The sequence below is a fragment of the Macaca fascicularis genome, chromosome 3 (assembly GCF_037993035.2).
Source record: "Macaca fascicularis isolate 582-1 chromosome 3, T2T-MFA8v1.1".
NCBI classification, from domain to species: Eukaryota; Metazoa; Chordata; class Mammalia; order Primates; family Cercopithecidae; genus Macaca; species Macaca fascicularis.
In genome coordinates this window covers 92017425-92042736 of record NC_088377.1, presented here as the reverse complement: position 1 = coordinate 92042736, position 25312 = coordinate 92017425, and the positions used below count along the sequence as shown (strand labels likewise).

General features: G+C 37.7%; 1 gene segment (V, D, J or C); it reads right to left on the bottom strand.

The window, feature by feature from the left end:
• Positions 1–12490: 12490 nt before the first annotated feature.
• LOC107129205 (T cell receptor gamma constant 1-like) overlaps positions 12491–25312 on the bottom strand; it is a 76118-nt gene continuing 63296 nt past the window's right edge. Inside the window, 3 exon segments of the V gene segment in view lie at positions 12491–13074; positions 14974–15021; positions 18195–18524. Coding sequence covers positions 12932–13074; positions 14974–15021; positions 18195–18524 — 521 coding nt within the window.

Here is a 25312-nt window from a genome sequence, read left to right as displayed (position 1 = left end):
ACTCCAGCCTGGGGCAACAGAGCAATAAAACAGCAGGCTCAATGGGTCAACGTACTACTTTTCTAAATTGCCAGGAAAAGTATTCAGAGATTTGTCTTTAAAAAAAAAAAATTTCCAGGTGTTCAATTGTGTTGAAACTGCTTTGAGATTACATCAAAGGAAAAGTGCTTCTGTCCGCACAAACACCAGGGCCTCTCTGTTGGCAATCTGGGAAGATACTTCTGAAAGGAGGAAGCTCTTCAGTAACTGAAAATGCAAATGTGTCAGTGCAGATATACTTGAGAAATTTGAACAAAGGTCTCCACTTTCAAAAAGCCGCTTTTATCATTTGGCAACACGATGCTTTACCAAGGCAATGCCAAATGAGAAAATGTGTTGTACAATGACTTATTATCATTTTTCCTGGAATAGCAGAAGAATTTTGTAGAATTCTCTCTCCCATGAAATAATAGATTCTTTATTTAAACTATAACATAACGAAAAAAAAAAATCCAGTTGTCTGATACATCGAAAGATCTGCCATCTTAAGCCGGGGTCTGCTGTGTGATCTCCTGAGTACAGAAGAGGTGTTCATTTGCAAGGACTGAGGAGAACAGGTCTAACGACCTCCATGTCCACTCCAGCTCCACCCTGCTCCAGCCTAAGTCCCCTGAGTCCTCATTCAGGAAGGTATAAATGAGGTCACAGAGGGCACCTGTCCATACAAGACGGCTCACAACCCCCAAACCAATGGAGAGGACAATGGGGCTGGGTGAAAATTATGTTTGGAAAGGGTTTCTTTTTAGTAGAAAATTCAAAATTATTACGTGGCGCTGTCGATGACCCTTTACACCTGTGATAGACGGAATGATGGCCACTCAGTCTCTTTTGTCCTCTGGCCTTCCGTATTCCAGGACCATGAGGGGAAGCATCAGGAGTCTTAGCAGCTGTCAATATTCAAGAACCATGGAGGATTTAAGTAATAAAATGTGAAAAACTAATGAATTATAAAATCTTTTATTAAATTTACCAAAATATATAAGAACAATATGAAGAACGCAGTATTTAGTTTCCCTAAGGACATAAGATAAAACCTAAATACATGGAGAAACATACACTGTTGAATAAAAATCTTCTGTCATAATGAGGCCAATACACCCTAAATTCATCTATAAATTTCCAGCAATTCCAGTCAGAATTACTATGAAATGTTGTTGTTGTTGTAGGGTGTGAGGTTTAATGTTGGGCCAGATAAGCTGCTTTCAAATTCTATACGGATAAATAAATATGAGTGATTGAAAAAGTATTTTCTGGAAAATGGTACAGTGAATAGATATTTGGCATAGTAGATCTTAATAAGTATCACAAAGCTACTGAGATAATATGATAACGATACAAGAATAATGAAACCGACAGATAAAACAGTAATTCTCCAGAAAATGTGTCAAATATGTGTGCTCATTTAAAAAACTCTGCAGCATTTTTAAATTTAAGGAAATGATGGATTGTTCAGAAACGGGCATTAGGAAAATAATTACCTGAGAAAATAAAAATATCACTCTACCTCATCCCAGATAACACAGGGTCCAAATAGATGAAAACTAAAATTACAAAGCTACACGTGGCCAGAAGGAACATGTAGGAGAATAATTGCATCCATTGAGTAAAAGGGCATGGGATGGAAATGGGGTAGGAGAAACTTAACACACTAATTTTTAAGAAGTAAGAATGTGGTCAATTTTCTATTTTATAGTATTTTCAAATAAATGTTTTTGAAAGAAGAATAGACAATGAGGACTTGCTAAAAAATTTAGAGAAGAAAGTGACATGATCACATTTGCGCTTTAGGAAGATATATGTATGAGCAGAAAGCAAGGGTGCTGCCCGAGACAGCAATTTGTGTGAAGCAGATGGTTTTATAGTTGGTTGCCATAAGCCAATAAGAGGCAACAAGGACCTGGGTTGTTGCAGTGATCGTGGAGATGGACAGAGTGGCTGGAACAGTAAACATCAACAAGTTTCCTCGAGTTTTCAAAATATTCCTATGAAATAAATTATTATCTCAGGAAGTTGGGAATGAAGAAAAAGACACTTTAAAATTGGAAAACCTAGGTTCAGATTCCAGTTCTTCCACTCCTGGTGATGTGCCCTTGGGCACAGACACATCTCAGAGCCTTGGCTTCCTCACCTTTTAAACGGAGAGGATTAGACCTAATTCCCAGGACTTTTGTATGATATTTATAATAGAGTTGGGGACACAGGAGGTGCTAAAAACTGACTAATTTTCTCTTATCATTTATGCAATAATTCAGACAGAGAGACTTCACTTTGTAAGGTAGAATGGAAACGTCTTGTTTCTGTGTCTTATTATCTGAAAATTATAAGTTATTGTTACTTCGGACTGTCAGTTGCCCTTTGCACCTGTCATAGATGGGATGATGTCCATTCAATCCCTTTTCGTCCTCTGCTTTTCCTTCTTCCAGGACCATGTGGGGAAGTATCAGAAGACTTAGAAGCTGTCTACATTTCAAGAGCCTTGAAAGATTTAAGTAATAAAATGTAAACAAGTAAGTAATGAATTATAACATCTTTTATTAAATTTACCCCCCAAAAAAAGAACTATGTGAAGACCATAATGTTCAGTTCTACTAAAGGCATAAAATGAAACCTAAATGAAGGTGTATAAAGATGAGCAATTTTGCTTCTAACCCTACGTTTTGGAACACACACAGCACCCCTCCCATATTTGTCATGTCTTGACATAATCAACTGAGGCAACTTAAATCCTGCATCCAAGAAGATGGGTTATGAATGAATAAATATATAAATAACAATTAAGTCAAGTGAGGTAAAGCACAGCTGGCACTGCGTTGCTTGAAGTTTTGCATCACTTTTTCAAGTTTGATGATAATAACTTTCATAGAGAACAGCTTCAACCAAATTTGTTAGACCATCAAAAGATATGAAGACATACCTCACATTTCATCAGACTATCTAAGCTAGTCTTTCCCACAATTTAATTCTTACAGTAATACTCCAAAGGAGATATAATCAACCACATTTCACAGATGAGAGAATTGGAATCCTAAAAAGGTTATACTTTTCAAGGTCATTTGACAAGTAAATAATGGAACCTGGATTTCCACTGAAGTCTAACAAATTCCAAACTCCTGGTTAACACCCATTTTATATATATATAAAAAATATATACATGATGTATATAATATGTATACTTATATGTATATATAATATATAATATATACATATACCACATATATTATATATTATATATCTTATGTATACATATAATACACATGTCACATATCATATGTACACATATATAATATATAATATATAATATAATGTATAATTATATATTTAATAATAAATGTATAATATATAATTATAAATATTGTAATATATTATTAATATTATGATATTGTAGATACAATAAACATATCATATGTATATAATATATGTGTCAGATATATATATTATTTTATATACATATATTTTTTATTATACTTTAAGTTCTAGGGTATAGGTGCACAACGTGCAGGTTTGTTCCATATGTATACATGTGCCATGTTGGTGTGCTGCACCCATTAACTCATCATTTACATTAGGTATCTCTCCCAATGCTATCCCTCCCCCTTCCCCCTTCCCCAAAATAGGCCCTGGTGTGTGATGTTCCCCTTCCTATGTCCAAGTGATCTCATTGTTCAATTCCCACCTATGAGTGAGAACATGCAGTGTTTGGTTTTCTGTTCTTGTGACAGTTCGCTGAGAATGATGGTTTCCAGCTGCATCCATGTCCCTACAAAGGACACGAACTCATCCTTTTTTATGGCTGCATAGTATTCCATGGTGTATATGTGCCACATTTTCTTAATCCAGTCTGTCACTGAGGGACATTTGGGTTGGTTCCAAGTCTTTGCTATTGTGAATAGTGCTGCAGTAAACATACAGTGCATGTGTCTTTATAGTAGCATGATTTATAATCCTTTAGGTATATGCCCAGAAATACCATTTAAACCAGCATTACTGGGCATGCTGGGACCCAGTAATGCTGGTTCAAATGGTATTTCTAGTTCTAGATCCTTGAGGAATTGCCACACTGTCTTCCACAATGGTTGAACTAGTTTACAGTCTCACCAACAGTGTAAAATATTCCTATTTCTCCACATGGTCTCCAGCACCTGTTGTTTCCTGACTTTTTAATGATTGCCATTCTAACTGCCATGAGATGGTATCTCATTGTGGTTTTGATTTGCATTTCTCTGATGGCGAGTGATGATGAGCATTTTTTCATGTGACTGTAGGCTATATAATTGTCTTCTTTTGAGAAGTGTCTGTTCATATCCTTTGCCCACTTTTTGATGGGGTTGTTCGCTTTTTTCTTGTAAATTTGTTTGAGTTCTTTGTAGGTTCTGGATATTAGCCCTTTGTCAGATGAGTAGATTGCAACAATTTTCTCCCATTCTGTAGGTTGCCTGTTCACTCTGATGGTAGTTTCTTTTGCTGTGCAGAAGCTCTTTAGCTTAATTAGATTTCATTTGTCAAGTTTGCCTTTTTTTGCCATTGCTTTTGGTGCTTTACACATGAAGTCCTTGCCCATGCCTATGTCCTGAATGGTATTGCATAGGTTTTCTTCTAGGGTTTTTATGGTTTTACGTCTAACATTTAAGTCTCTAATCCATCTTGAATTAATTTTCATATAAGGAGTAAGGAAAGGATCCAGTTTCAGCTTTCTACATATGGCTAGCCAATTTTCCCAGCACCATTTATTAAATAGGGAATCCTTTCCCCATTTCTTGTTTTTGTCAGGTTTGTTAAAGATCAGATGGCTGAGGTGTGTGGTATTATTTCTGAGGGCTCTGTTCTGTTCCATTGGTCTATATCTCTGTTTGGGTGCCAATACCATGTTGTTTTGGTTACTGTCGTCTTGTAGTATAGTTTGAAGTCAGGTAGCATGATGCCTCCAGCTTTGTTCTTTTGGCTTAGGATTGTCTTGGCAATGTGGGCTCTTTTTTGGTTCCATATGTACTTCAAAGCAGTTTTTTTCCCCGATTCTGTGAAAAAAGTCATTGGTAGCTTAATGGGGATGGCTGAATCTATAAATTACCTTGGGCAGTATGGCCATTTTCATGATATTGATTCTTCCTATCCATGAGCATGGTATGTTCCTCCATTTGTTTGTGTCCTCTTTTATTTCACTGAGCAGTGGTTTGTAGTTCTCCTTGAAGAGGTCCTTTACATCCCTTGTAAGTTGGATTCCTAGGTATTCTATTCTCTTTGAAGCAATTGTGAATGGGAGTTCATTCATGATTTGTCTCTCTGTCTGTTATTGGTGTATAGGGATGCTTGTGATTTTTGCACATTGATTTTGTATCCTGAGACTTTGCTGAAGTTGCTTAAAGTATAAGCTATAAAGTATAAGAGACCATGAAGATAATTTCAGAAAGATTTCAGAAACTCAAGGGTCACTCACAGATACCAGAAAGCAAACAGCCTGTTGAATTGTATTATTTTAGTTAATTATGGTGGACCTCAAAAAGCAGTAGAAATTTCCTCTATCACTCATAATAGTTGATGGCCTTTTATTAAAAGACTAAATTTTAAGGTCATAAGAGATATTATTGATCCACTAAATGATAGCAAATACCTTTTGAGTGTCAAACATTATACGTATTTATTCTTTTCTTGCTAGCAGGAAGTAGGTGTTACTTTTCCCCATTTTTCAGATGAAATTGAAGCTTACAGAGGTTAAATAACTCCTCAAGATCACCTAGCTAATAAAGACCACACCAAGAATTTGAATCAAACAGACCAGTCCCCAGAGCCTGTGCCATAAGGGAACTGCTTGGCTGTTTATAATTCAGGGATTAATTTATGTCTTCATAAAGCGGCTGCATTTTAATACAAAATATGATGTTCTATTTCCTAATGGTTTTCAACTCTCAGCTTCATGCTTTAAAAGTAGTGTTTTGAATGCATTTAGTTATTTGTACTAACATGTAGCACCCCTTCCTCGCCATTTGAGGTATATCATACGTGTTATATTCCCCAATATTAGACTCCAATAACTGGCGTATATTAACAGTAAAGTCTTAGTATAATGAATGGAAAGGGCCCCAAACGCAAGGCAGGTTCCAATTGCATGCCTTCTGTGCTTGACAGTTTTAGGCAAGAGACTTCTACTTGCAGGGTTGTCATTTCCCCCGCCTCAAAATCAGAGGAGTGGGTGATCTTTTTGATCCTTCCAGTTCCAACTGTGATTGTGAATTCAAATGATAAACTGGTTATTGAAACAATAGGTGTGGTGAAATGAAAAATGGAAGCTTCCTGTTTTTATTTTGATCCAATAATAAGGCATGTTGTTTGCTTCCTCTTGACTCAACACTGTTCTAGGAAAAATCTATTCTACATAGATTCCTTAACAAAAACACGTTGATCCCTAAAGGTCTTCTGAATGTTTGGATAGCTAATGGCTTTGCAGCCCAGCCTGGCCACTACATGAGGCCCATGACTCCAACAAACTTATTTCAGGCCAATGTAAATGCAATGTTCAAAAATCCCACCTAAGAAGGATGGGAACACTGAGGTTTGAGTAGGTAACATGCAGGTGTGTGCACACGTCCCCAAGAATGCACACACACATACATGGACACAACTGCAATCGATACAAAACACTGAACTGTGCTGATTCTTACAGGTACTTGGTTCTGGCCCAGTCTGGAAAAGCAAAAAGACCGTAGGTCAATCTACACATGCATACAAAATAGAATTCCCACCATGCTTCGATGTTATCTATTTATAATTTTCAATGTTTTAATGTTTTGTGGTCTTAAAAAATACAGGAATTATTATCAATGTACCTAATGTGCCTTGACTCTGAAGGACATGGTAATTGCTTGTGGTTTGGAAAATGTTTGGGCTAAAAGACAAGTTCTCCTCTTCTCATTTTTATATCACAGAGCTGTGCAGGGGCTTGGATCAGTGCCTGAATCCAGTGTTCCTGAGTGCAGAGCATCTTTGCTCTGGGTGAGCTTTGACCATCCTGGAGAAGAAGGCTGCTGCAGGGGTGGGACAAAGCCAAGACCAATGGCCAGCGGCCAAGGCCAGTCAGATGGCTGTGTGCTGGCAGCCAGCATACACGGATTTTACCTGAAGGAAAATGTCACGTTTTCCACAGACAACTGAAGAAAAAGAGCTCTTTGGATTACCCTAATCGTTATTTACTCGTTGGAACCACTGTTTGTGATGGATGGGTTATTCATTGTCCAAAATTAAGTCTCAAAGCATAAACATGAGGCTTCAATGAGTTATCCTGAAATCGGTGCTTGATATTCTGTCATATTTCTCAGTGCCTCGTACATTATCACCATTAATCCTTGTCAGTTATGTGTAGTTTTACACGTTTGTTTTTTTATTTTGCTCTTTTCTCTCCTTCATTCCCTACTCCTGTTCCCCCATAGGTGCCCAATCTAATGTATTTGGTATCTGTCCTTAGATCCTCCATATCTGTGAAGACTAGAGTCAGGCACTTCCTCACATTTCAGTAACGATGGACCACATGGACCACAGTCCCGTGAGATGATAGTGGTGCAGAAACATTCCTGTCACCTAGTGACATTGTAGCCATCATAATGTCACAACACATGACTCTCATTTGTGGATGCTGGTATAAATAAACCTACCGTACTGCCAGTTGCATAAAAGTCTAGCACATCCAGTTATGCACAGTATATAATACTTGATAATAAATGACCATGTTACTGGTTTATGTAATTACTACATTATACTTTTTATCATTATTTTAGAGTGTACAACGTCTACTTGTAAAAAAAAAAAAAAAAAATTTAACTGTGAAACGGCCTCAGGCAGGCCCTTCAGGAGGAATTCCAGAAGAAGGCATTGTTGTCCTAGGAGATGACAGCTCCATGTGTGTTATGCCCCTGATGACCCTCCATGGGGACAAGATGTGGAGCTGGACTACAGTGATATTGAAGATCTGGACCCTGTAGGCCTAGGCTAATGTGTGGCTGTGTCTTAGTTTTTAGCAAAAATGTTTTAAAAGTGTTAAAAATAGAAAACGGTTTATAGAATAAGGATATAAATATAATATTTTGTGCAACTGTACAGTGTGTTTGTGTTTTAAGCTAAGTGTTATTACAAGTCAAAAAGTTAAAAAATAAAGGTCGCGAAGGTAAAAAAGTTACAGTAAGGCAAAGTTAATTTATTAGTGAAGAAAGAAATGCATGTTTTGATGAATTTAGTGTAGCCTAAGTGTGCAGTGTTTATAGTCTACAGGAGTGGACAGCAACGTCCTAGGTCTTCACATCCTCTCACCACTCACTCGTTCACTCGCTCACCTGCAAGCTCCATTCACGGTAAGTTCCCTATACAGGTGTTTTTGTACTTACACTTGTATATCCTATTTTTTACTGTAGGTTGTCTATGTCTAGATATATTTGGATCACAAATACTTACCAATGTGTTACAGTTGCCTATAGCACTCCGTACAGTAACATGCTACACAGCTTTGTAACCTAGAAGCAACAGGCTACACCATATAGCCTCTGTGTGTAGTAGGCTGTGCCATCTGGGTTTATGGAAGTGCATTCCACAATGTTCGCCCAAGGATGAAATCGCCTAAGGACGCATTTCTCAGAATGCTTCCTTGTTGTCAAGCAACGCATGACTGTATATAGAATTGTTCATGAATACTGTGTTTTTCGTTGTGTACTGGCATGCCATTTCTACCTGTCCACGTCTGCACACCAGCTCATGCCCCTCGTTCATGCTCCTCTCTGCTGCTCATCGCTCCACGGCTGGCAGCCCCTGCATTCCATCCATCCATTCCCCCAAACACAGGCATGTTGCTATCAGCAGAGAGCTCTGACGGACCCCTCACAGGGTCCTCTTTTTCCCTGGTAAGCCTTTCCCTGGGAATGTCCTCCCAGCATTGCTGGTCAGGGGGAACACACACTCACATCTTCACTAAATGCTACCAGGGCCATGGTGTTATCAGAAACGCTCATTTTATTTATTTATTTATTTATTTATTTATTTATTTATTGCCGATTTGATAGCTATCAAGCTGTCCTGTCTCTACTGCAAATACAAAATTAGGGATTTAGTAGAAACCCCATCTCTAGTAAAAGTACAAAAATTAGCTGGGCATGGTGGGGCACACCTGTAATCCCAGCTACTTGGTGTCTGAGGCAGGAGAATCACTTGAACCCAGGAGGCAGAAGCTGCAGTGAGCCAAGATAGCACCACTGCACTCCAGCCTGGCCAACAGAGTGAGAACCTGTCTCAGAAAAAAAAAAAAAAAAGAAGGCACAGATCTGATTATTAGGAAGCTGAGGTCCTTTTTTATAGTTAGTATTCACTGAAGTATGAATTACCTTTCACGTCCTCTAAGCATACCAACAAGGAGGCTGGAGTTAGAACTTATGTTAGAGCCCGTCTGCCTGGGACACAGCCTGGCCCTGCCATTTATTGACTGTGTGACCATGAACAAGCTTCCTCATGAAACTCTGTCTTAGCTTCCCCGGCTTAATAAGTAAAAAGATCAACTACCTCATAGATTTGTAAAAATTAAATAAAATAATACACACAGTGTGTAGCAAGTGACAATCAATGAATGTTATTATTGTATTATAATATATTATATTGCCATATTATAAATAAATATAAATGATATAAACAAATTATAATAATAGTAATTATTATTCATTTCTTGACTTGAATAAGTTCATTGTGGTTTTTAGACATTTATCCTTTGTGAATTTGGGGTGGAACAAATATTTTAGGCAAATCTGTCTGCCGACTAACTATCTCAAATATCTTTTCATTAAATATAAATTCTTAATTTTGGAGTCAAACTCTTTTTTTTCTTGCCATATACTTTGGGTGTTTTGCAGTGCTGTTTAAGAAAACTTTCCCCTCTCCAACATCACGGAAGTAGTTAGCATTTTCTTTTCATAGTCATTTTCAAATTTTATTCCATGCTGATCCTGAGGTTAGGGTTTCTGGACTTCCCTGAACTAATTTTTCAATCAGCCTCTTGTTCATTGACTCAGCACACGAGTGTACAAGATCAGGAGTGAATACAGCATGCAGAGAAGGTTGGAGACAGTGTGCCACTTGGTGGGGAAAATGAAGGGCTAGGGAGTATCGTATTTACTCTAAACGTGGAAAGGATGTAGAAGGGTGAGAGGACAATAACACATTGTTTTAAATCTAATGTATTAAAATGTTTAGTTTAAAAGGAGTCACTGGAGAAAACAGAAAACACACAATCAGTTGTCATTTTTTCACCCACCTACCATACATGGAACATTTTATCTTTGTCTGCAGAAATACACAGACACACATATAAATGAGTGTCATGCCTATTTGTATTATTACTCAGTAGAAAAAAATGGTCAAAGGACATGAACAAATATGGCACAGAATAATATAAAATAGACCTTAAACAGAAAAAGATGTTTATCTTCACTCACAGGAAGAAAAAAGCAAATTAAAAACACAATGTGATACTATTTTCACCTGTCAAATTAGCAAAGCCCCAAGATTAAGCAGTATGCTCTCAGCTTTCACACACATTGTGGGAGAAGGGGTTAGGGCTATTTCTATGGGGGGCAAGTTGGCAGAACCTATCAGAATTACCAGTGTACATGTTCAAATGACATAAAACACTATTACTCATTTCAGCATTCTTTATAATAGCAAAAGATTGGAACTAAACCAAGACACTGATTAAAAGTATGTTCACCAGTGAAAAATACCTATATTTAGCTGGGTACGGTGGCTCACGCTTGTAAATCCAGGCCTTTGGGAAGCTGAGGTGGGCAGATCGCTTAAAGTTAGAAGTTCAAGACCAGCCTGGCCAATCTGGTGAAACCCTGTGCCTACTAAAAACACAAAAATTAGCTGGGCATGTTGATGGTAGCTTGTAATCTCAGCTAATGGGGAGACTGAGTCAGGAGAATCTCTTGAACCCGAGAGGCAGAGGTTGCAGTGAGCCGAGATGGTACCACTGCACTGCAGCTTGGGAGACTGAGCGAGACTGCATCCAGAAAAAAAAAAAAAAAAAGAGAAAAATACCTGCAGTGAAGTGTCCCTGTATACAGACATCAAAAGAGCTTTAGGATTTATAAATGAAAAGAGATGTGCAGAATAATATATGTTGTACACTCCCTGTGTAAGAAGGGTAAATCAGAACATATATATATGTACATGGATACTTATATATGTACATCCATATTTATCTAAATAAAAATTTGAGTGTTTTAGAACCATGTAAATGTTCAAATGTATTTATCTCACAATAGGATTAATAGGGTTATGTTATGAATATTATTTTTCAACACCACACCTATTTATTTTCCAGTGGAATCTACTGTGTGAAAGGAAAAGGAAAACTCGGGACCCCAATTCACTATGCTATGTTTTAGAAAAAAATAAGCCAAAAAAAATAAGCCAAAAGCTGGCTCATGGGAGAAGCTGCCTTTCCTTTTGTGCCTAAACAGAGTACTACAGATGAAAGGTCAAATAGCTCCAGAAGTAGCTACTCTATGTTCACTGTATCTTATGTAAAGTGCTGATCTACTGAGTGCAACATGAATACATAATTTGGCAGTTCCCTGCCTGCTCCCTTGCTCTTGCAACGTGTGGATTGTTATACCCTTCTTCTTTCCCCTCCAGCCCACTTTCCTTTTTTAAATATTGAGGCCCTCAAATTCATCTTTGGAGAAAGGCACAGACCATAGACTGCTTCGGTGATTCCGTGTTATTTTCTTCTGGGCATGCCCCTCATCTAGGCAAAATAAACTTCTAAGTTGATTGAGGCCTGCATCAGATACTTTTTGATTTATTACTGTCTCTAGAGTAGAGTTACCAACAGTGCACGCTGATACTGTGGAGGGCTTGTGTGTGCCAGGTGCTATTAACTCATCTAATCCACATAACTTCAGGAAATGGAGCATTATAACTTCATTTTACATGAGGAGATTATGGCACATAGAGTTCCTAGAACTCATCTGAGGCCACACAGATACTAAACACCATACCCAGGATTCCTGGGACCAGAGAGCATGTGCTGAGCCTCTCCATTACGCTGCCTCTCTGGTGTTGGGGCAGCTCTCCTGGGGGTATTGTGAGGATCAGGAAACACGGTGTCTGCGAAACACTCTAGAGCTGAGCTCACATGGTACGCGTCACAGGAGATGGTGTCCTGTTGCCACTGCAATGTCCTAAACCAACTTAATCTGGTCACTCTGGTGACATTTAAAACAGAAGCCGCATGGGCTTCTTCATTCGGTTATGATTCCTCTTAGAAGGTGTCATAGACACTAGCTCAGGGAAAGAAAGAGAAATGGGATGTTGGACCATTCTTACAACCAATACAGAATTCCATAGCCCAATTGCCATGAGGTTTCTTACCTTGGATTTTCAATTCGGTATCATCCAATTAAAATACACATGGACAAAAGTCAACTTTTCATTGTTTTAAATTTATTTTGCCTATTAGGAAAAACACACCACGTAATTCAACTAGCAAAGAAGGCTGTTTCAGGACATGTAAAATGAAAGGCTTCCAGGCAGTTATCTGATTAAAGAATACTAAGGGAGGGACAAGGCTAGAAGCCGCGGACCGTCTACACCATGGCAGTGGCTATTTGGGTTGGCTGGAGGAGCTGTGGAGAATATGGAGAGAGTGGTGCTGGGGACCGCCATGGCCATTCCTCATTGTCATCACAGAGTGAGGTTTTCCGTGTGCCCACTGGTTTGAAAACCATTATACAACAATGATAGAACAGTACACACATGAGAACTGAAATAGCCCAAACCCAGAAAGAAAGCCCAACTAGATCCTCAGAAGACACTTCTAGGGACAATAGCCGATGAGAAAAAGATGGCGTCCTTGTGCCACCGTCTGTTACGATCTCTCTCCATTGCAGCAGACAGCCGTTCTTCTAAGCAGACAGACGGCGATGATGGCAAAATAGACCTCACTCTTGACGAGCAGGAGGAGGTACATGTAATATGCAGAGGTGTTTGTGAGCTGCAGCAGTAGTGCATCTAAGAGAAATTTCACACGTTCTTTTTACAGAATAACGTATTAACAGGAGAGGGGTTCACAAATACTTATTTCTGACGATTTACGTTGAAGTGATATTCTACCACCACCAAAACCTAAAAGTAAACATCTACTGCTACCACCACCACCACCACCAAGAGTCAGACAAGTCAGAATTCTGCTTTCAAGTTGATTAACAACCTCTGCTAAATTCACGTAGAACATTCCAAGCTATTAAAAAGTAAGGTTGCTTTGTAGGAAAGCAAAGAAAGTGGTTAATCCAGATTCGCTGATGTGTTAGGTAGTTGTGGCACACCCACCTGTCTTTCCTAAATGTCTCTGATTATGGCTATGCTATTATTGGGTGATTGCATTTCATATTATTTGAGGTTTTGCAAGATATATGTGCTGTCAAGGAATAAGTAAAGACAGTGGGGGTGGACCACCAGTAACTACTCAATGAGCTACAAGGCTGAGTCTCTGCCTGCAGAAATTTCCATTTTACATGTTTTGTCTTCATGATGTCAGAACTCCAGAAACATCAGTCCTTGGTGTGGAAAAGTGATGTGTTCCTAACTCCCCGCCCTTCATCAAGTGAGATGTTACTGCCCCTCCTTGCCTGGTGTGGCAGCTTAAGTCAGAGCCCCTTGGTATTGGAAATAGAAGAAAGTTGAGCAGGGCTAGAGCCAATGCTTCTAGTCACATTCTTTGTGCATATGTAGAGAGAAAAGGCCAGAAACAAGTACTCATTCTGTGTCTGCTAAATGAGATACCCTATGCTAGACATCTCACATTCATGCCCTTATCTCTTCAATAACTGTAAATCTGGTGTAATTATTCGTGGTTGGCTGATTAAAAAAGATGTTACTCACAAAATATAGGTCACTTACACCTAATCATTAAAAGAGCTGGAGTGAAAGTTCACTCTGCAAAGTCCATGCACCCACCCATCCCCACATTATGTCCTTTTTTTTTCGGGTTCCTGGCTTTGTAATTTCTTGCTATCTGACTCTATTGCAGAAAAATAATAGGAAACTTACTAAGTACATAAACTCTTTGTTTGATGGCCTGATTTGAAATCTCAGATCTAGCTGTGTGACATGTATAGGGATTTTTATAATTATTTGCTTTAAAGGGACTGTAAATTGGGAGAAAAAAATAATGTACCATTTTATAGGGGTGTTAAGAGGGTTAAACAAGAAAATGCAGAACACAGCCCAAACCCTTCTGTGTAAAAAGCACTTGATAAACACTGGTTCGTGTTATTAGCTACTAGCAAACACCAAAGACTAAGACAAAACAACTCGAGAAGCAACATGGTATCATGTTTTCCCCAGTCATTAAAACAAAAGACATGAGGCCGGGCACAGTGGCCCACATCTGTAATCCCAACACTTTGGGAGGGCGAGGGGGCAGAACACGAGGTCAGGAATTTGAGACCAGCCTGTGAAACCCCGACTCTACTAAAAATACAAAAATTAGCCAGGCATGGTGGCATGTGCCTGTAGTCCCAGCGACTTGAGAAGCTGAGGCAGGAGAATCACTTGAAGCTGGGAGTCGGAGGTTGTGGTGAGCTGAGATCGTGACTGCCTGGGTGACAGAGCAAGACTCTGTCTCAAAAAAAAAAAAAAAAAAAAAAAAAAAAGACACATGGATGAATAAAATGTTTTTTGAAATAGTTAAAAGCATATCACTTTACCCTCTAATTTACAGCCATCTCATACCCCAAAGCAATAGTTTGCTTTGTTAATACAGCTCCTAGAAAAGGAGGGACTAATTTAAAATATCACAAGGTCCATTCTGCAGCATCCAACCTAACAAAATCCATTCCCTGATTTTTCAAGCCAGAGAAGTTCAAAAGTTAAAATGATCAAGAGGAAGTAAAAAACACAAAAACTTACCATTTGCATCTTTTGAACAATTGTCTTTGGGATCCATTGTGGTGACATCTAGAAGAATGAGAGCAAGTACTAGTCAATTATTCATGCCCATTATTTGTCAAGGTGTATGTGTATGTTTGTGTGTGTGTGTGTGTCATTAAATGAATATTGATAAAACCTGTCAACAGAGAGGCAGGAGGACAGTTATTAAAAATATGAGCCCACAATTCCAAAAATAATTGGTCTAATTCTATGTGATTAGATAGATCTAATTCATATATTATGGTTTTGCACATCAATATATTGAAGTTCATGGAGAATATACTTTTTCTTTTTTATTCCAACTGGAGTGTAGTATCCAAGATCATTTGGTTTTCCTTCTGTATTCATAGCTCTTAGCACAGTGTTTGCCACAAAGTATGTTTTTGATAAATACTTGTTCAGTGGAAAAATAAACAGAACAAGTGGCTACTTTAAAGCCTTTAACACACACTGCTGACATGAGACCAGCAAAAAGATTAATTTGGGTTTTTTTTTTTTTTTTTTTTTTTTTTTGAGGCAGTGTCTCACTGTTGCCCAGGCTGGAGTGGAGTATAGTGTGGTGTCATCACGGCTCACTGAAGCCTCAAACTGCCCAGGCACAGGTGATCCTCCCATCTCAGCCTCTTGAGTAGCTGGGAGTACAGGCACATGTCAGCATGCCCAGCTATTGTTTGTATGTTTTGTAGAGACAGGGTTTTGCCATGTTGCCCGGGCTGGTTCTGAACTCCTGTGTTCAAGCAATCTTCCTGCCTTGTCCTCCCAAAATGCTGGGATTACAGGGATAAGACACCACACCCGGCCAAGAATTCTTTCAGTCCTAGAATCCACAACAGAATCTTACATGTTTGAAGGAGTCTGGCTTAGAAAAATTTCTCACCTAAACAGAAAAAAGCAGTCATTCCTTTCCAAACCATGCATGTCCCCAACGTCCCCAGCAAGTACCCATGATTTTCTGGAGATATAGTGTTTCTAGACATAACAACAACAACATTAACAAAAGCTAATATCTACTGAGTGTTCAGTACTGTCTCAGGCACTATGTTAAATGCTTCCCATGCATTTTTTGTTTAATTCCCCAATAACACTGAAACGAGTTGTATTATGTATGACCCCATGTTCTGAATGAGGAAATAAAGTTTAAAAAGTGCAGGCAACTTGCCGAGAGTCATATCAGTGAACAGCAGAGCCAGTATTCAGATAGTAGTCATAGGGGAAGAAAAGAAATTGGACATTTGAAAAGTACTTAGTAGAAATAATCCACAGAAATAGATAGAAAGTAATTTATAAAGAGACAATATAATGTCACCATTGTGTACTCTAAGAAAATCTCTTTGAGTATGTTAATTATTCTCAGCAAATGCTCGTTTTTATTATAGGAGCTCAGCATTTCAGTGCAATTCTTTCTGGGACTAGAAGGAGACGGGCCAAGTCACATTGATAGTTCTCTGAATAAAACCTGAGGTGAGAGTTGAATGTATCTGTGATGTTTAAAAAAAAAGGAAGACGCAAACATGCAAACAAAGACAACATATTTTAAAGCAGAAGAAAACAGAGTCGCATTGGTGTTTGGGTTTATTATTTTTTTAGTAGATGTGTTCTTATCTATACAGATATGATTCTGGTGTGCAGTTTTATGCACTCACTGAGATCTTCATTTCATGTATTCTCAAAAATGGACTTGAGGCATAGGTTTTGGATAAGTCTCACGATGCAAATGTTAGTTATCATGTCTGCATGCCCAAATATCTTTAAGGGCTGACTTTAATGGGTTTTCAATGTTTTCTTCTTTTCCTTAGGTTAGTTTTATTTATTAAAAGATAAATGAAAATGACTATCACTTATTTCCATGCATTGATTGAGATAAAAAGAATAAAGTAACTATTCCCCATAATAAAATCTGTAAGAGTATCCTGAGTTCTCTCTCTTTCTCTCTCAATCAACGTTGGTTGCAAATGTGGACCAGAAGAGTTTTATCTCCTTTAAAAGCACTTCATTGATTATATAATATGATCACTTCTATGTTATATTTTTAGCTTTTCTCAGAAAAAAACAAACTTCCAAAAAAGAGCATTAGAAATCTACTGTAGAATGACATTAAGAGCAGTGTCCTCCTTAACGTAGTTGCCTTGAGAAGCGCATGAAAGACATTGTACTCTTAGGCCAGGCACAGTGACTGGCGCCTATAATCCCAGCACTTGGCAGGCCAAGGCAGATGGATCACTTGAGGTCAGGAGTTCGAGACCAGCCTGGCCAACATGGTGAAACCCCATCTCTACTAAAAATACAAAAATTAGCCAGGTGTGGTGGCGGACGCCTGTAATCCCAGCCAGTCGGGAGGCTGAGGTAAGAGAATCGCTCGAACCCGGGAGGTAGAAGTTGCAGTGAGCCGAGATGGTGCCACAGCACTCCTGCCTAGGCAACAACAGTGAAACTCTGTCTCAAAAAAAAAAAAAAAAAAAAAAAAAAAGCAGGTAGAATGACATTTTACTTTTAGAATTTAGTGTAAAGGAAAACACATTATAAAACTGTAACTTGTCGCCTGTATAATATTCACTGTCCTGGAACTTACTATACGTTTTATTTTGCCCTAATCACTGGAAAAATCAGATCACGTAAGCACAGTGGTAAGACTACCCTCAGGCTTTGCACATTTGCCTCCCCTTTGTGTCTCGGCAAAGGAAATAGAAAATTGGAACTGTTTTTAGATAAATATCATTTTGTCAACAATGAACCCATCATTTTTAGGTTAAACTTTGTGGGTAGCAAGATTGAGGTGACTCTGCCTGCTTCAGTAGAACATTCCTGAAAGGCGTATATTTGTTCTTTTTTCCAGATCAAGTAAAGTCATCAAGAGAAGGGAGAACTCTTTTTGAGCATTTACCACTTGCTTCGTTGCTAGATGTTTCTGTGTACGTTGTTTCCTTTAATCCATCTAACAACCCTAAAAACCAGCATGTGACTTTCTTATTTTGGATAATGGAACTGAGGCTGAGAAACCTTCCGTAACCTTTTCAATTTTGTTTTCTCCAAAACCCACACCATTTTAATTCTATAGAAAAGTAGCAGGGCATTTATGCTACCATTAAATGTGACACCAATTAAGAAAGATTTATGCTTGTTTTTCATTAATAATGAAAGGAAAAAATGCAGGATTCCCTTTCAAAGACATGTTCGGAGAGATGATATGTGTAAACACATACCTGTCTTTATTGGAGGAAAGATAATTTCTTGATCAACTCCATTTTTATTATTCTCATGTCTGACGATACATCTGTGCTCTTTATCCAGTGACTTTTCTGGCACCGTTAACCAGCTAAATTTCATGTATGTGTCGTTAGTCTTCACGGTGTTCCCCTCCTGGGATCCCAGAATCGTGTTGCTCTTCTTTTCTTGCCAATGTATCTTAATAACATCCGGGAAAAAATTCTCAAGAAGACAAAGGTATGTTCCAGCCTTATGGAGGTTTGTTTCAGCAATGGAAGGAAGAAATATAGTGGGCTTGGGTGAAACATCTGCATCAAGGTGTTTATCTATGGGGAGAAATGGAATATGAATTTAAAAGAATCATGAGAGAAACACACACATTGCAGGGTTTGGAATGGCCTAGTACATAACAATAAAAAGAGACGGTGCCATTGAGCTAGTGTCCACCGGGGCCTTTCATCCAGGATAGGCTGCACAGTACTTATTACTGTGCTTATTTTACAGAGGTTGAAAAGAGGATCAAAAAGTTAAATAACTTGCCAAAAGTCACAGCTCTCAAGTGTCAGATGCTGGATGAAAACCTGGCCTTTGTTTATTCTGCACATGCTGTGAGGGAGTGTGATTTTTAACTGCCTCCTACCAAGGCTTCCAATGTTCATGAACATATTTATTTTCTTTTTTATCTCTTTAGTTTCATTATAGTGAAGGGTGTTTTCAAGGTGGATGGCAGGGGAAAGGGGAAAAAGATCAGATAACTTCAATGATCTCTCTACAGATGAGACTCTTTTGTCCTTTTCCCACTTTCGTTTCCCATCCTTTGTAACTTATGTTCTTTGACCAAATAACACACATTCTCATGTTCCACAATTTTGTGTCCTCCCACTCTTCATTTCACTGATTCTGCGATGCACCATATTTATCTGATTATTTATCTTATTTCCCATATGAATAAATGTCACATTCTAAAAATCTTACTATTTATCTTATTTCCCATATGAATAAATGTCAGCTTTTTGTTTTTTTTGTTTTTTTTGTTTTTGTTTTTTGTTTTTTTTTTTTTTTGAGACTGGGCTTTTTCTGTCGCCCACACTGGAATGCAGCAGCACAATCATGTCTCACTGCAGCCTCAACTTCCCAGGCTCAAGTAGTCCTCCTACCTCAGCCTCCCAAGTAGCTGGGACTACAGGCATGCACCACTATGTCTGGCTAATATTTGTATTTTGTAAAGACAAATTTCACCATGTTGACCAGGCTGGTGTCAAACTCCTGCACTCAAGTCATCTGCCTGCCTCAGCCTCCCAAAGTGCGGGGATTAGAGGTATGAGCCACCATGCCTAGCTATTTTGTTCACTTTTATTTTTAACAATACATAGTCACTTGTTTTAATGAGAATCTACTTCCATGTGTACGTACTGTCTATCAAGTTGACCATGTAGTTTCAATGTATATACCATGAGCAGTCCTCCTAGTTAATATCTATCTTTATATAACATCTCAATTTCACATCTGCACCCTCCAAGTTTTGGGGTGGAGCAGTATTTACAGCTGTACCTCCAGATTATTCACCATCTCTTGAATTTAGAAACAAAATGGCAACATTTCCAAAACTCTTATTAAACATTTTTATTGATTATTTTCAGAGATACTCTTGCGTTAATCTTATCCAGTAATACACTTATCAGAATTTTATGTATTCCCCTACCTTTTTCTCCTACATTTGGGGATAAAATTTTAACCTGTGCTCCTTGCCAGGTAATCACAGGCCTTTTTCCTTCTCCTTTCCTTGAAGCTTTTGATCATCTGTATTTATTTAATGGTCAAGCTCAAATAAGACACTAAGAATGGAGAACACGTTTGTAAAACCTAGCTCTGTGATAGGGACACCTACATACTAAATTTATATAGACAGAAAGAAAGTGCCAGAACATAAAATGAGGCTTTCTTTCCCAAAATTTTCTCTCACAACATAGGCGGGGCGGGGGGAGGGGGGAGGGTGCCTTATGGATGGTACAGTCTTTGTGTAACCTCTCATATTAAAAAATGTTCTTCAAATACTCTGCTTTGATCCAGAAGGTCTAACTGGACGAGATGTCAACATGAAATGAACTCAATGAATGCTAGTTTGGGGCGATAGCACTGGTAAAAGGAAAGAAAAAGCAAAGAAATGTATCATGAATTTGGTCATTATTACTTGGGGCTAAGGTCCCTGTAGTTTTTACTTACTTCATACAAATGTAGAATAACGGAATAAATCGGAAAAAATAATTTCCTTTTATTTTGTGAGTGGATAATTGTTTCTCAGAATAAAATATTCAGGGACACCATCATATGAGGAATCCAAAATGGACACTGAGAACTGAGATTCCTTAGAAAGTTGCTCTAAGGTAGTTGCTTTAGATGCATGTGAAGCATCAAAACAAAATCTTTAATGAAATATAAGGGCACCAAAGCCAATATTTCTCAACTGATATTGGTATTGACATAATCTTTAACTTTGTAGGTATGATCCAGTTAAGAAATTAAATGTTATAAGTAGACATTTGACTATTTTACCTGTATCCCTATGAATTTACATATTCAAGTTGGGAGAGGGGAAATACATATTTTCTTAAACTTGTATAAATTTTCTCTGGAAAATGAAAAATCACCTTGCATTCAAGCAGATCATATATGAGATAATACATAAAACATTCTAATTACTTTTAGAAGCAGGTAAAATTAGTCTTTTAGAAATAGAAAGCATTTTACAAATAGTGATATTTGTTCTGAAGTGAGCTGTTGAATAGATGGGGGTTGATACATTTGTCTTATTCCTGAGTGTATAAAGACCTCTCATGGGTAGTAACTTGAATTCCAGAAGAGGAATTAATATTTCTATCACCTACCAAGTGCCAGGCATTCTGGTGGGTAATTTCCATATTTAATTTCATGTAATATATACAACATTCCTTCGAGATAAATAATCTCCATTACTTTCATTGTACAGATCAACTTGAAATCGGAACTTTCAACTTTGCTCTGTTATTGCAAAATATTAAGGACATTTGAAAAGAATGTTTATGAAGTAGTGTGAAGTGAAAAAGCCAGATCTATTATTGTGTGTCTAGTCTATGATTCCAACTTTGTAAAGCAAACAAACAAAAAGCATAGAAAAAATGTTTAAATAAAAGTTAACAGATAATGTGATGAGGGTCAATATCAAATTATATTTTTTTGTTTATTTTTGTGTTTTCCAATTTTTCTATAATGAACCAGCATTTTTATAATTTGAATACTTGGTGAATCAAAATACACTTCCTAAAGGGCAGTTACATAGAAAGTGGCAGCCCCAGGAGTCATCGAGAAACAAAGTCCATACCTTTTCCTGCACCGCACTTTCCTGAAAAATCACTTCTCAGAAAACTACAAATTATGACTTTGATTGCTACCATTCACATTAAGTCAACTGGATAAAAGAGAATCAGAAGGTCACTTTTTAACTTATAAGTTAATTTTATCATATGATCTCAAGCATTAAAGAAATAAAACTATAAAACTGCTTTCATTTTTTTCAATGCTTTATCAACTTTGTGAATATTCTCTGAAAACTTTCATTTCAGTGGAACTAATAGACCAAGAGTATCTTTATGAGATGTTTTCTCTCATCCAGGCAAAATTACATCTTTAAGCTTAAGCTAACAAATAATAAACAAACTCATTGGACCAATTTAAATAACAACAAATGCAGCTTATGTCACTTTTAAATATGGTCACACCGTGAAATATTTTGACATTTGATAGTAATCATTCTTTGGTCAAATTATCAAATATTTCATCTTTCAGTGACCAAATGAGGAGGGTAGCTGAATTTTTTTTTTCCTTTTTTTACTTTTTTCCATTGGTTATTTTTAGAATTGAAGAAACAAAATCTCTAAACTAAACTTGTTCACAAAACTTTTAACAGAGAGATACCAGTGGAACATAAGGCCTCCATCCTTTAGAGATTTGCAGTTGGTCTAAGCTCCTTAGTAATGTCTCCCATGCTAGGGCTGGAAAAGTTCTGACTCCCATGGCATGAACCAAGTCACCTGACCTCTCTGGAGATTTCACCATGATTAGTGACCAAACCAGGAGGGAATCCTAGAATTCTGAGCCAGCTCCTGCCTGTCTCCCATCCCTTCTCTACATTGCAAAATTTAAAGAAAACTTACCTGTAATGATGAGCTTTGTTCCGGGACCAAATAGCTTGACTTTTCTGCCAAACTGTTGCCCACCACCTGAGAAGCCTTTACAAGAATTTACCTTTGTGTTTGTCTTAAAATTTTGCCAGCATTTTTTTCAATATTTACATAAAGACATAAAAATTGGCTGACATTAAGTCAAGACAAAGGTCAAACAAAATCATAATAGTTCTGAATGCAATCAGGAATTTAAGAACTGACCTCACCCTGCCCTGGGTACTTTGGGTTATGTACATTCTCTCCTTGTATCACATACATTAGAGAGTCTGATTTTAACTTTTCTCGTGATTTTACCTGAATCTTCTAAATATTCCCTAAAGAGTTTTCATGTATACAATTTGTCTTAAGTGTAATTTAGAGTTAATATTTCCTTAATTTTCAAAGACAGTAATAGGATTCTTATGTTTGACATTCAGTAAATAGATACTCAATATGATTTATAGGTATTTTGTGATTCATATGTATGGAGGGATGGGTATCTAGATTGATTCTAAAGTAACTTCCTTTTGGCCAGGCACGGTGGTTCACGCCTGTAATCCTAGCACTTTGGGAGGCTGAGGCAGGTGGATCACTTGCGCTCAGGAGTTCAAAACCAGCCTGGCCAACATGGTAAAACCCCATCTCTACTAAAAATACAAAAAAAAAAAAAAAAAAAAAAAGTTAGTTGGGCTTGGTGGCAGGTGCCTGTAATCCTAGCTACTCAGGAGACGGAAGCAGAAGAATCTCTTGAACCTGGGAAGCGGAGGCTGCAGTGAGCAGAGATGGTGCCACTGCACTCTAGCTGGGTGATAGAGCGAGACTCCATCTCAAAAAATAAAAATAAAAATATATAGAGTAACTTCTTTTTAGAATCCAGTTTTCATTGATAGAATACCAGATAAGTTGTTACAAAATATGAATTCTTAATGATGATTCATTGCTGAAAGACTGCTCCTTTTGACTTGAAAATACCCTTACAGTTTCATTGAATTAAATCGTGTGCTACTCCACAGAGAATCTGAGGCAGCTTGAGTTACGCAACTTAGCACTGCAATACAGCATAGCTGCAATAGCTCCTTCATCAGTTTCAACATATCTAGCAAATTTGATGCCAATACAGAAAGACAACTGAGCGGAATGATGTCAAAACGACTCATTCTATAGAAATACGGTAAAAATTATATTTTGAATATTTTATGCATGCGTATTCCATATGACTTTTTGGAGGAGAGAGAGGTCATTTCAGTGCCATAATTAGAAGTAGAATAATTATATTAATACACAAATAGTAATACAAATTGGAAGTTGGTACAAGAAAAATAGTCAACTAAAAAGTCCATTCATAGGGTCAAGCTACAGAAGAGGAAATATTCAAAGTATAAAACTATGACTTAATAATGCTAAATATCACATAAGGGTCCAGACCAGGCACTTCGAAACAGATAGCCTTAGCTAGATCCCAGTCGTTGCCACAGTGACTAATCATGTGACTTTAAGAAAGTAACTATTCTTCTCTAGGCCTCAGTTTCCTTATCTGTGAAATGGGACTAAGAGGATCTCCTGCATAGGTCTGATGAGGAAGGAGATAAAGCACTGAAACTATTTACCATGGTGTCTGGCTCTCAATAAACTGTACTAATATTAATTTTCTCCTTAAAGGAACAATATCGGGTCATTTTATCAAATCCACCCACCAAACACAATACATAGATCTTATAAGCAATAACTGCTACATAAATTAAGAAAGAAAACAAGCTCATGAACCCAAGACCTTCTGCTTCTCTGGCAGCCACAGGTCAAAGAACATGGGCAGGGCCCAACCAAGCCAGAATCTAGAATACTTATCTGCCAGACTGGCAGCTTCTGAGTGTTGAGACTATGCTTCTTTGCCCTTTTATCTCCAGCATTCAGAACAAAAACTGTTTTCAGTAACTATTTGCTGAGAGGATAAATGAAGAAATGAAGATGTAAAATCAGGAAGACTCTTTTCATTGACCTTGGAGCTGACATGGCTGGTTGAACTTACAAATTCTATTAAACTGGGCCATTTCCAGGTGATATAACAAGAGTCCCAATAGCATAAATTTTGACTGACTTCAGCCTCCCTCAAAGAAACTAGAGCACTAATAAGTGGGATATATCGACGTTCTATAGTAATTTACTATACTAAGTAATTTTTTCTGTACTGTTTCTCAGGATGAGATCAAAATCAGTAACATGGATTTGGCAGGCTAGCAGAAAAAGGAAGAACTATGTTGTATCTCAAAATACAGAGAAGAAGTAATTAATAAAATTCCATTTTTATGTCTCTCGCTTAAAAGACCTACAAAAAATTATCTTGGACGAAGGACTTGCAGCAATGGTTTACAGACATGGTCCTCGAAACATTTTAATTTCTCTCCAGAGTCTACCGTGTGTGTGTGTGTGTGTGTGTGTGTGTGTGTTAGGTGTGTGTGTGTGTTAGTGTGTGTGTATTCTAAAAGTAGAATTTTAATCCACTTACAGACAGGGAAGGGAAGATATTATGTACAAAATCGTTTTGTTTCCATGTTCAGCTAACCTGAAAAATTGCTGTTCGTATACTGAGGCCAGGGATGTGACAGATTCAGATAAGGTTGATCATTTTTTTCTAAAACGTATCTATTTGTTTTTCATTACTGGGATAACAACAGAAAAAAAAATTACTTACCAGGCGAAGTTACTATGAGCTTAGTCCCTTCAGCAAATATCTTGATCCAACCAGTGCTATCACACTGGTCTGAGCTTCTACAAAAATCTCAGCCTTCTGATCCTCATGACGTGACTAGCAATCTAACAACTTTGAACTAGCAATTTGATCTTCTGGCTTTTTTGGAAGTCCTTGAATATAGGTTTTGTGACATCTGATAGTTTGTACTTTTTCCTCATAAATTATC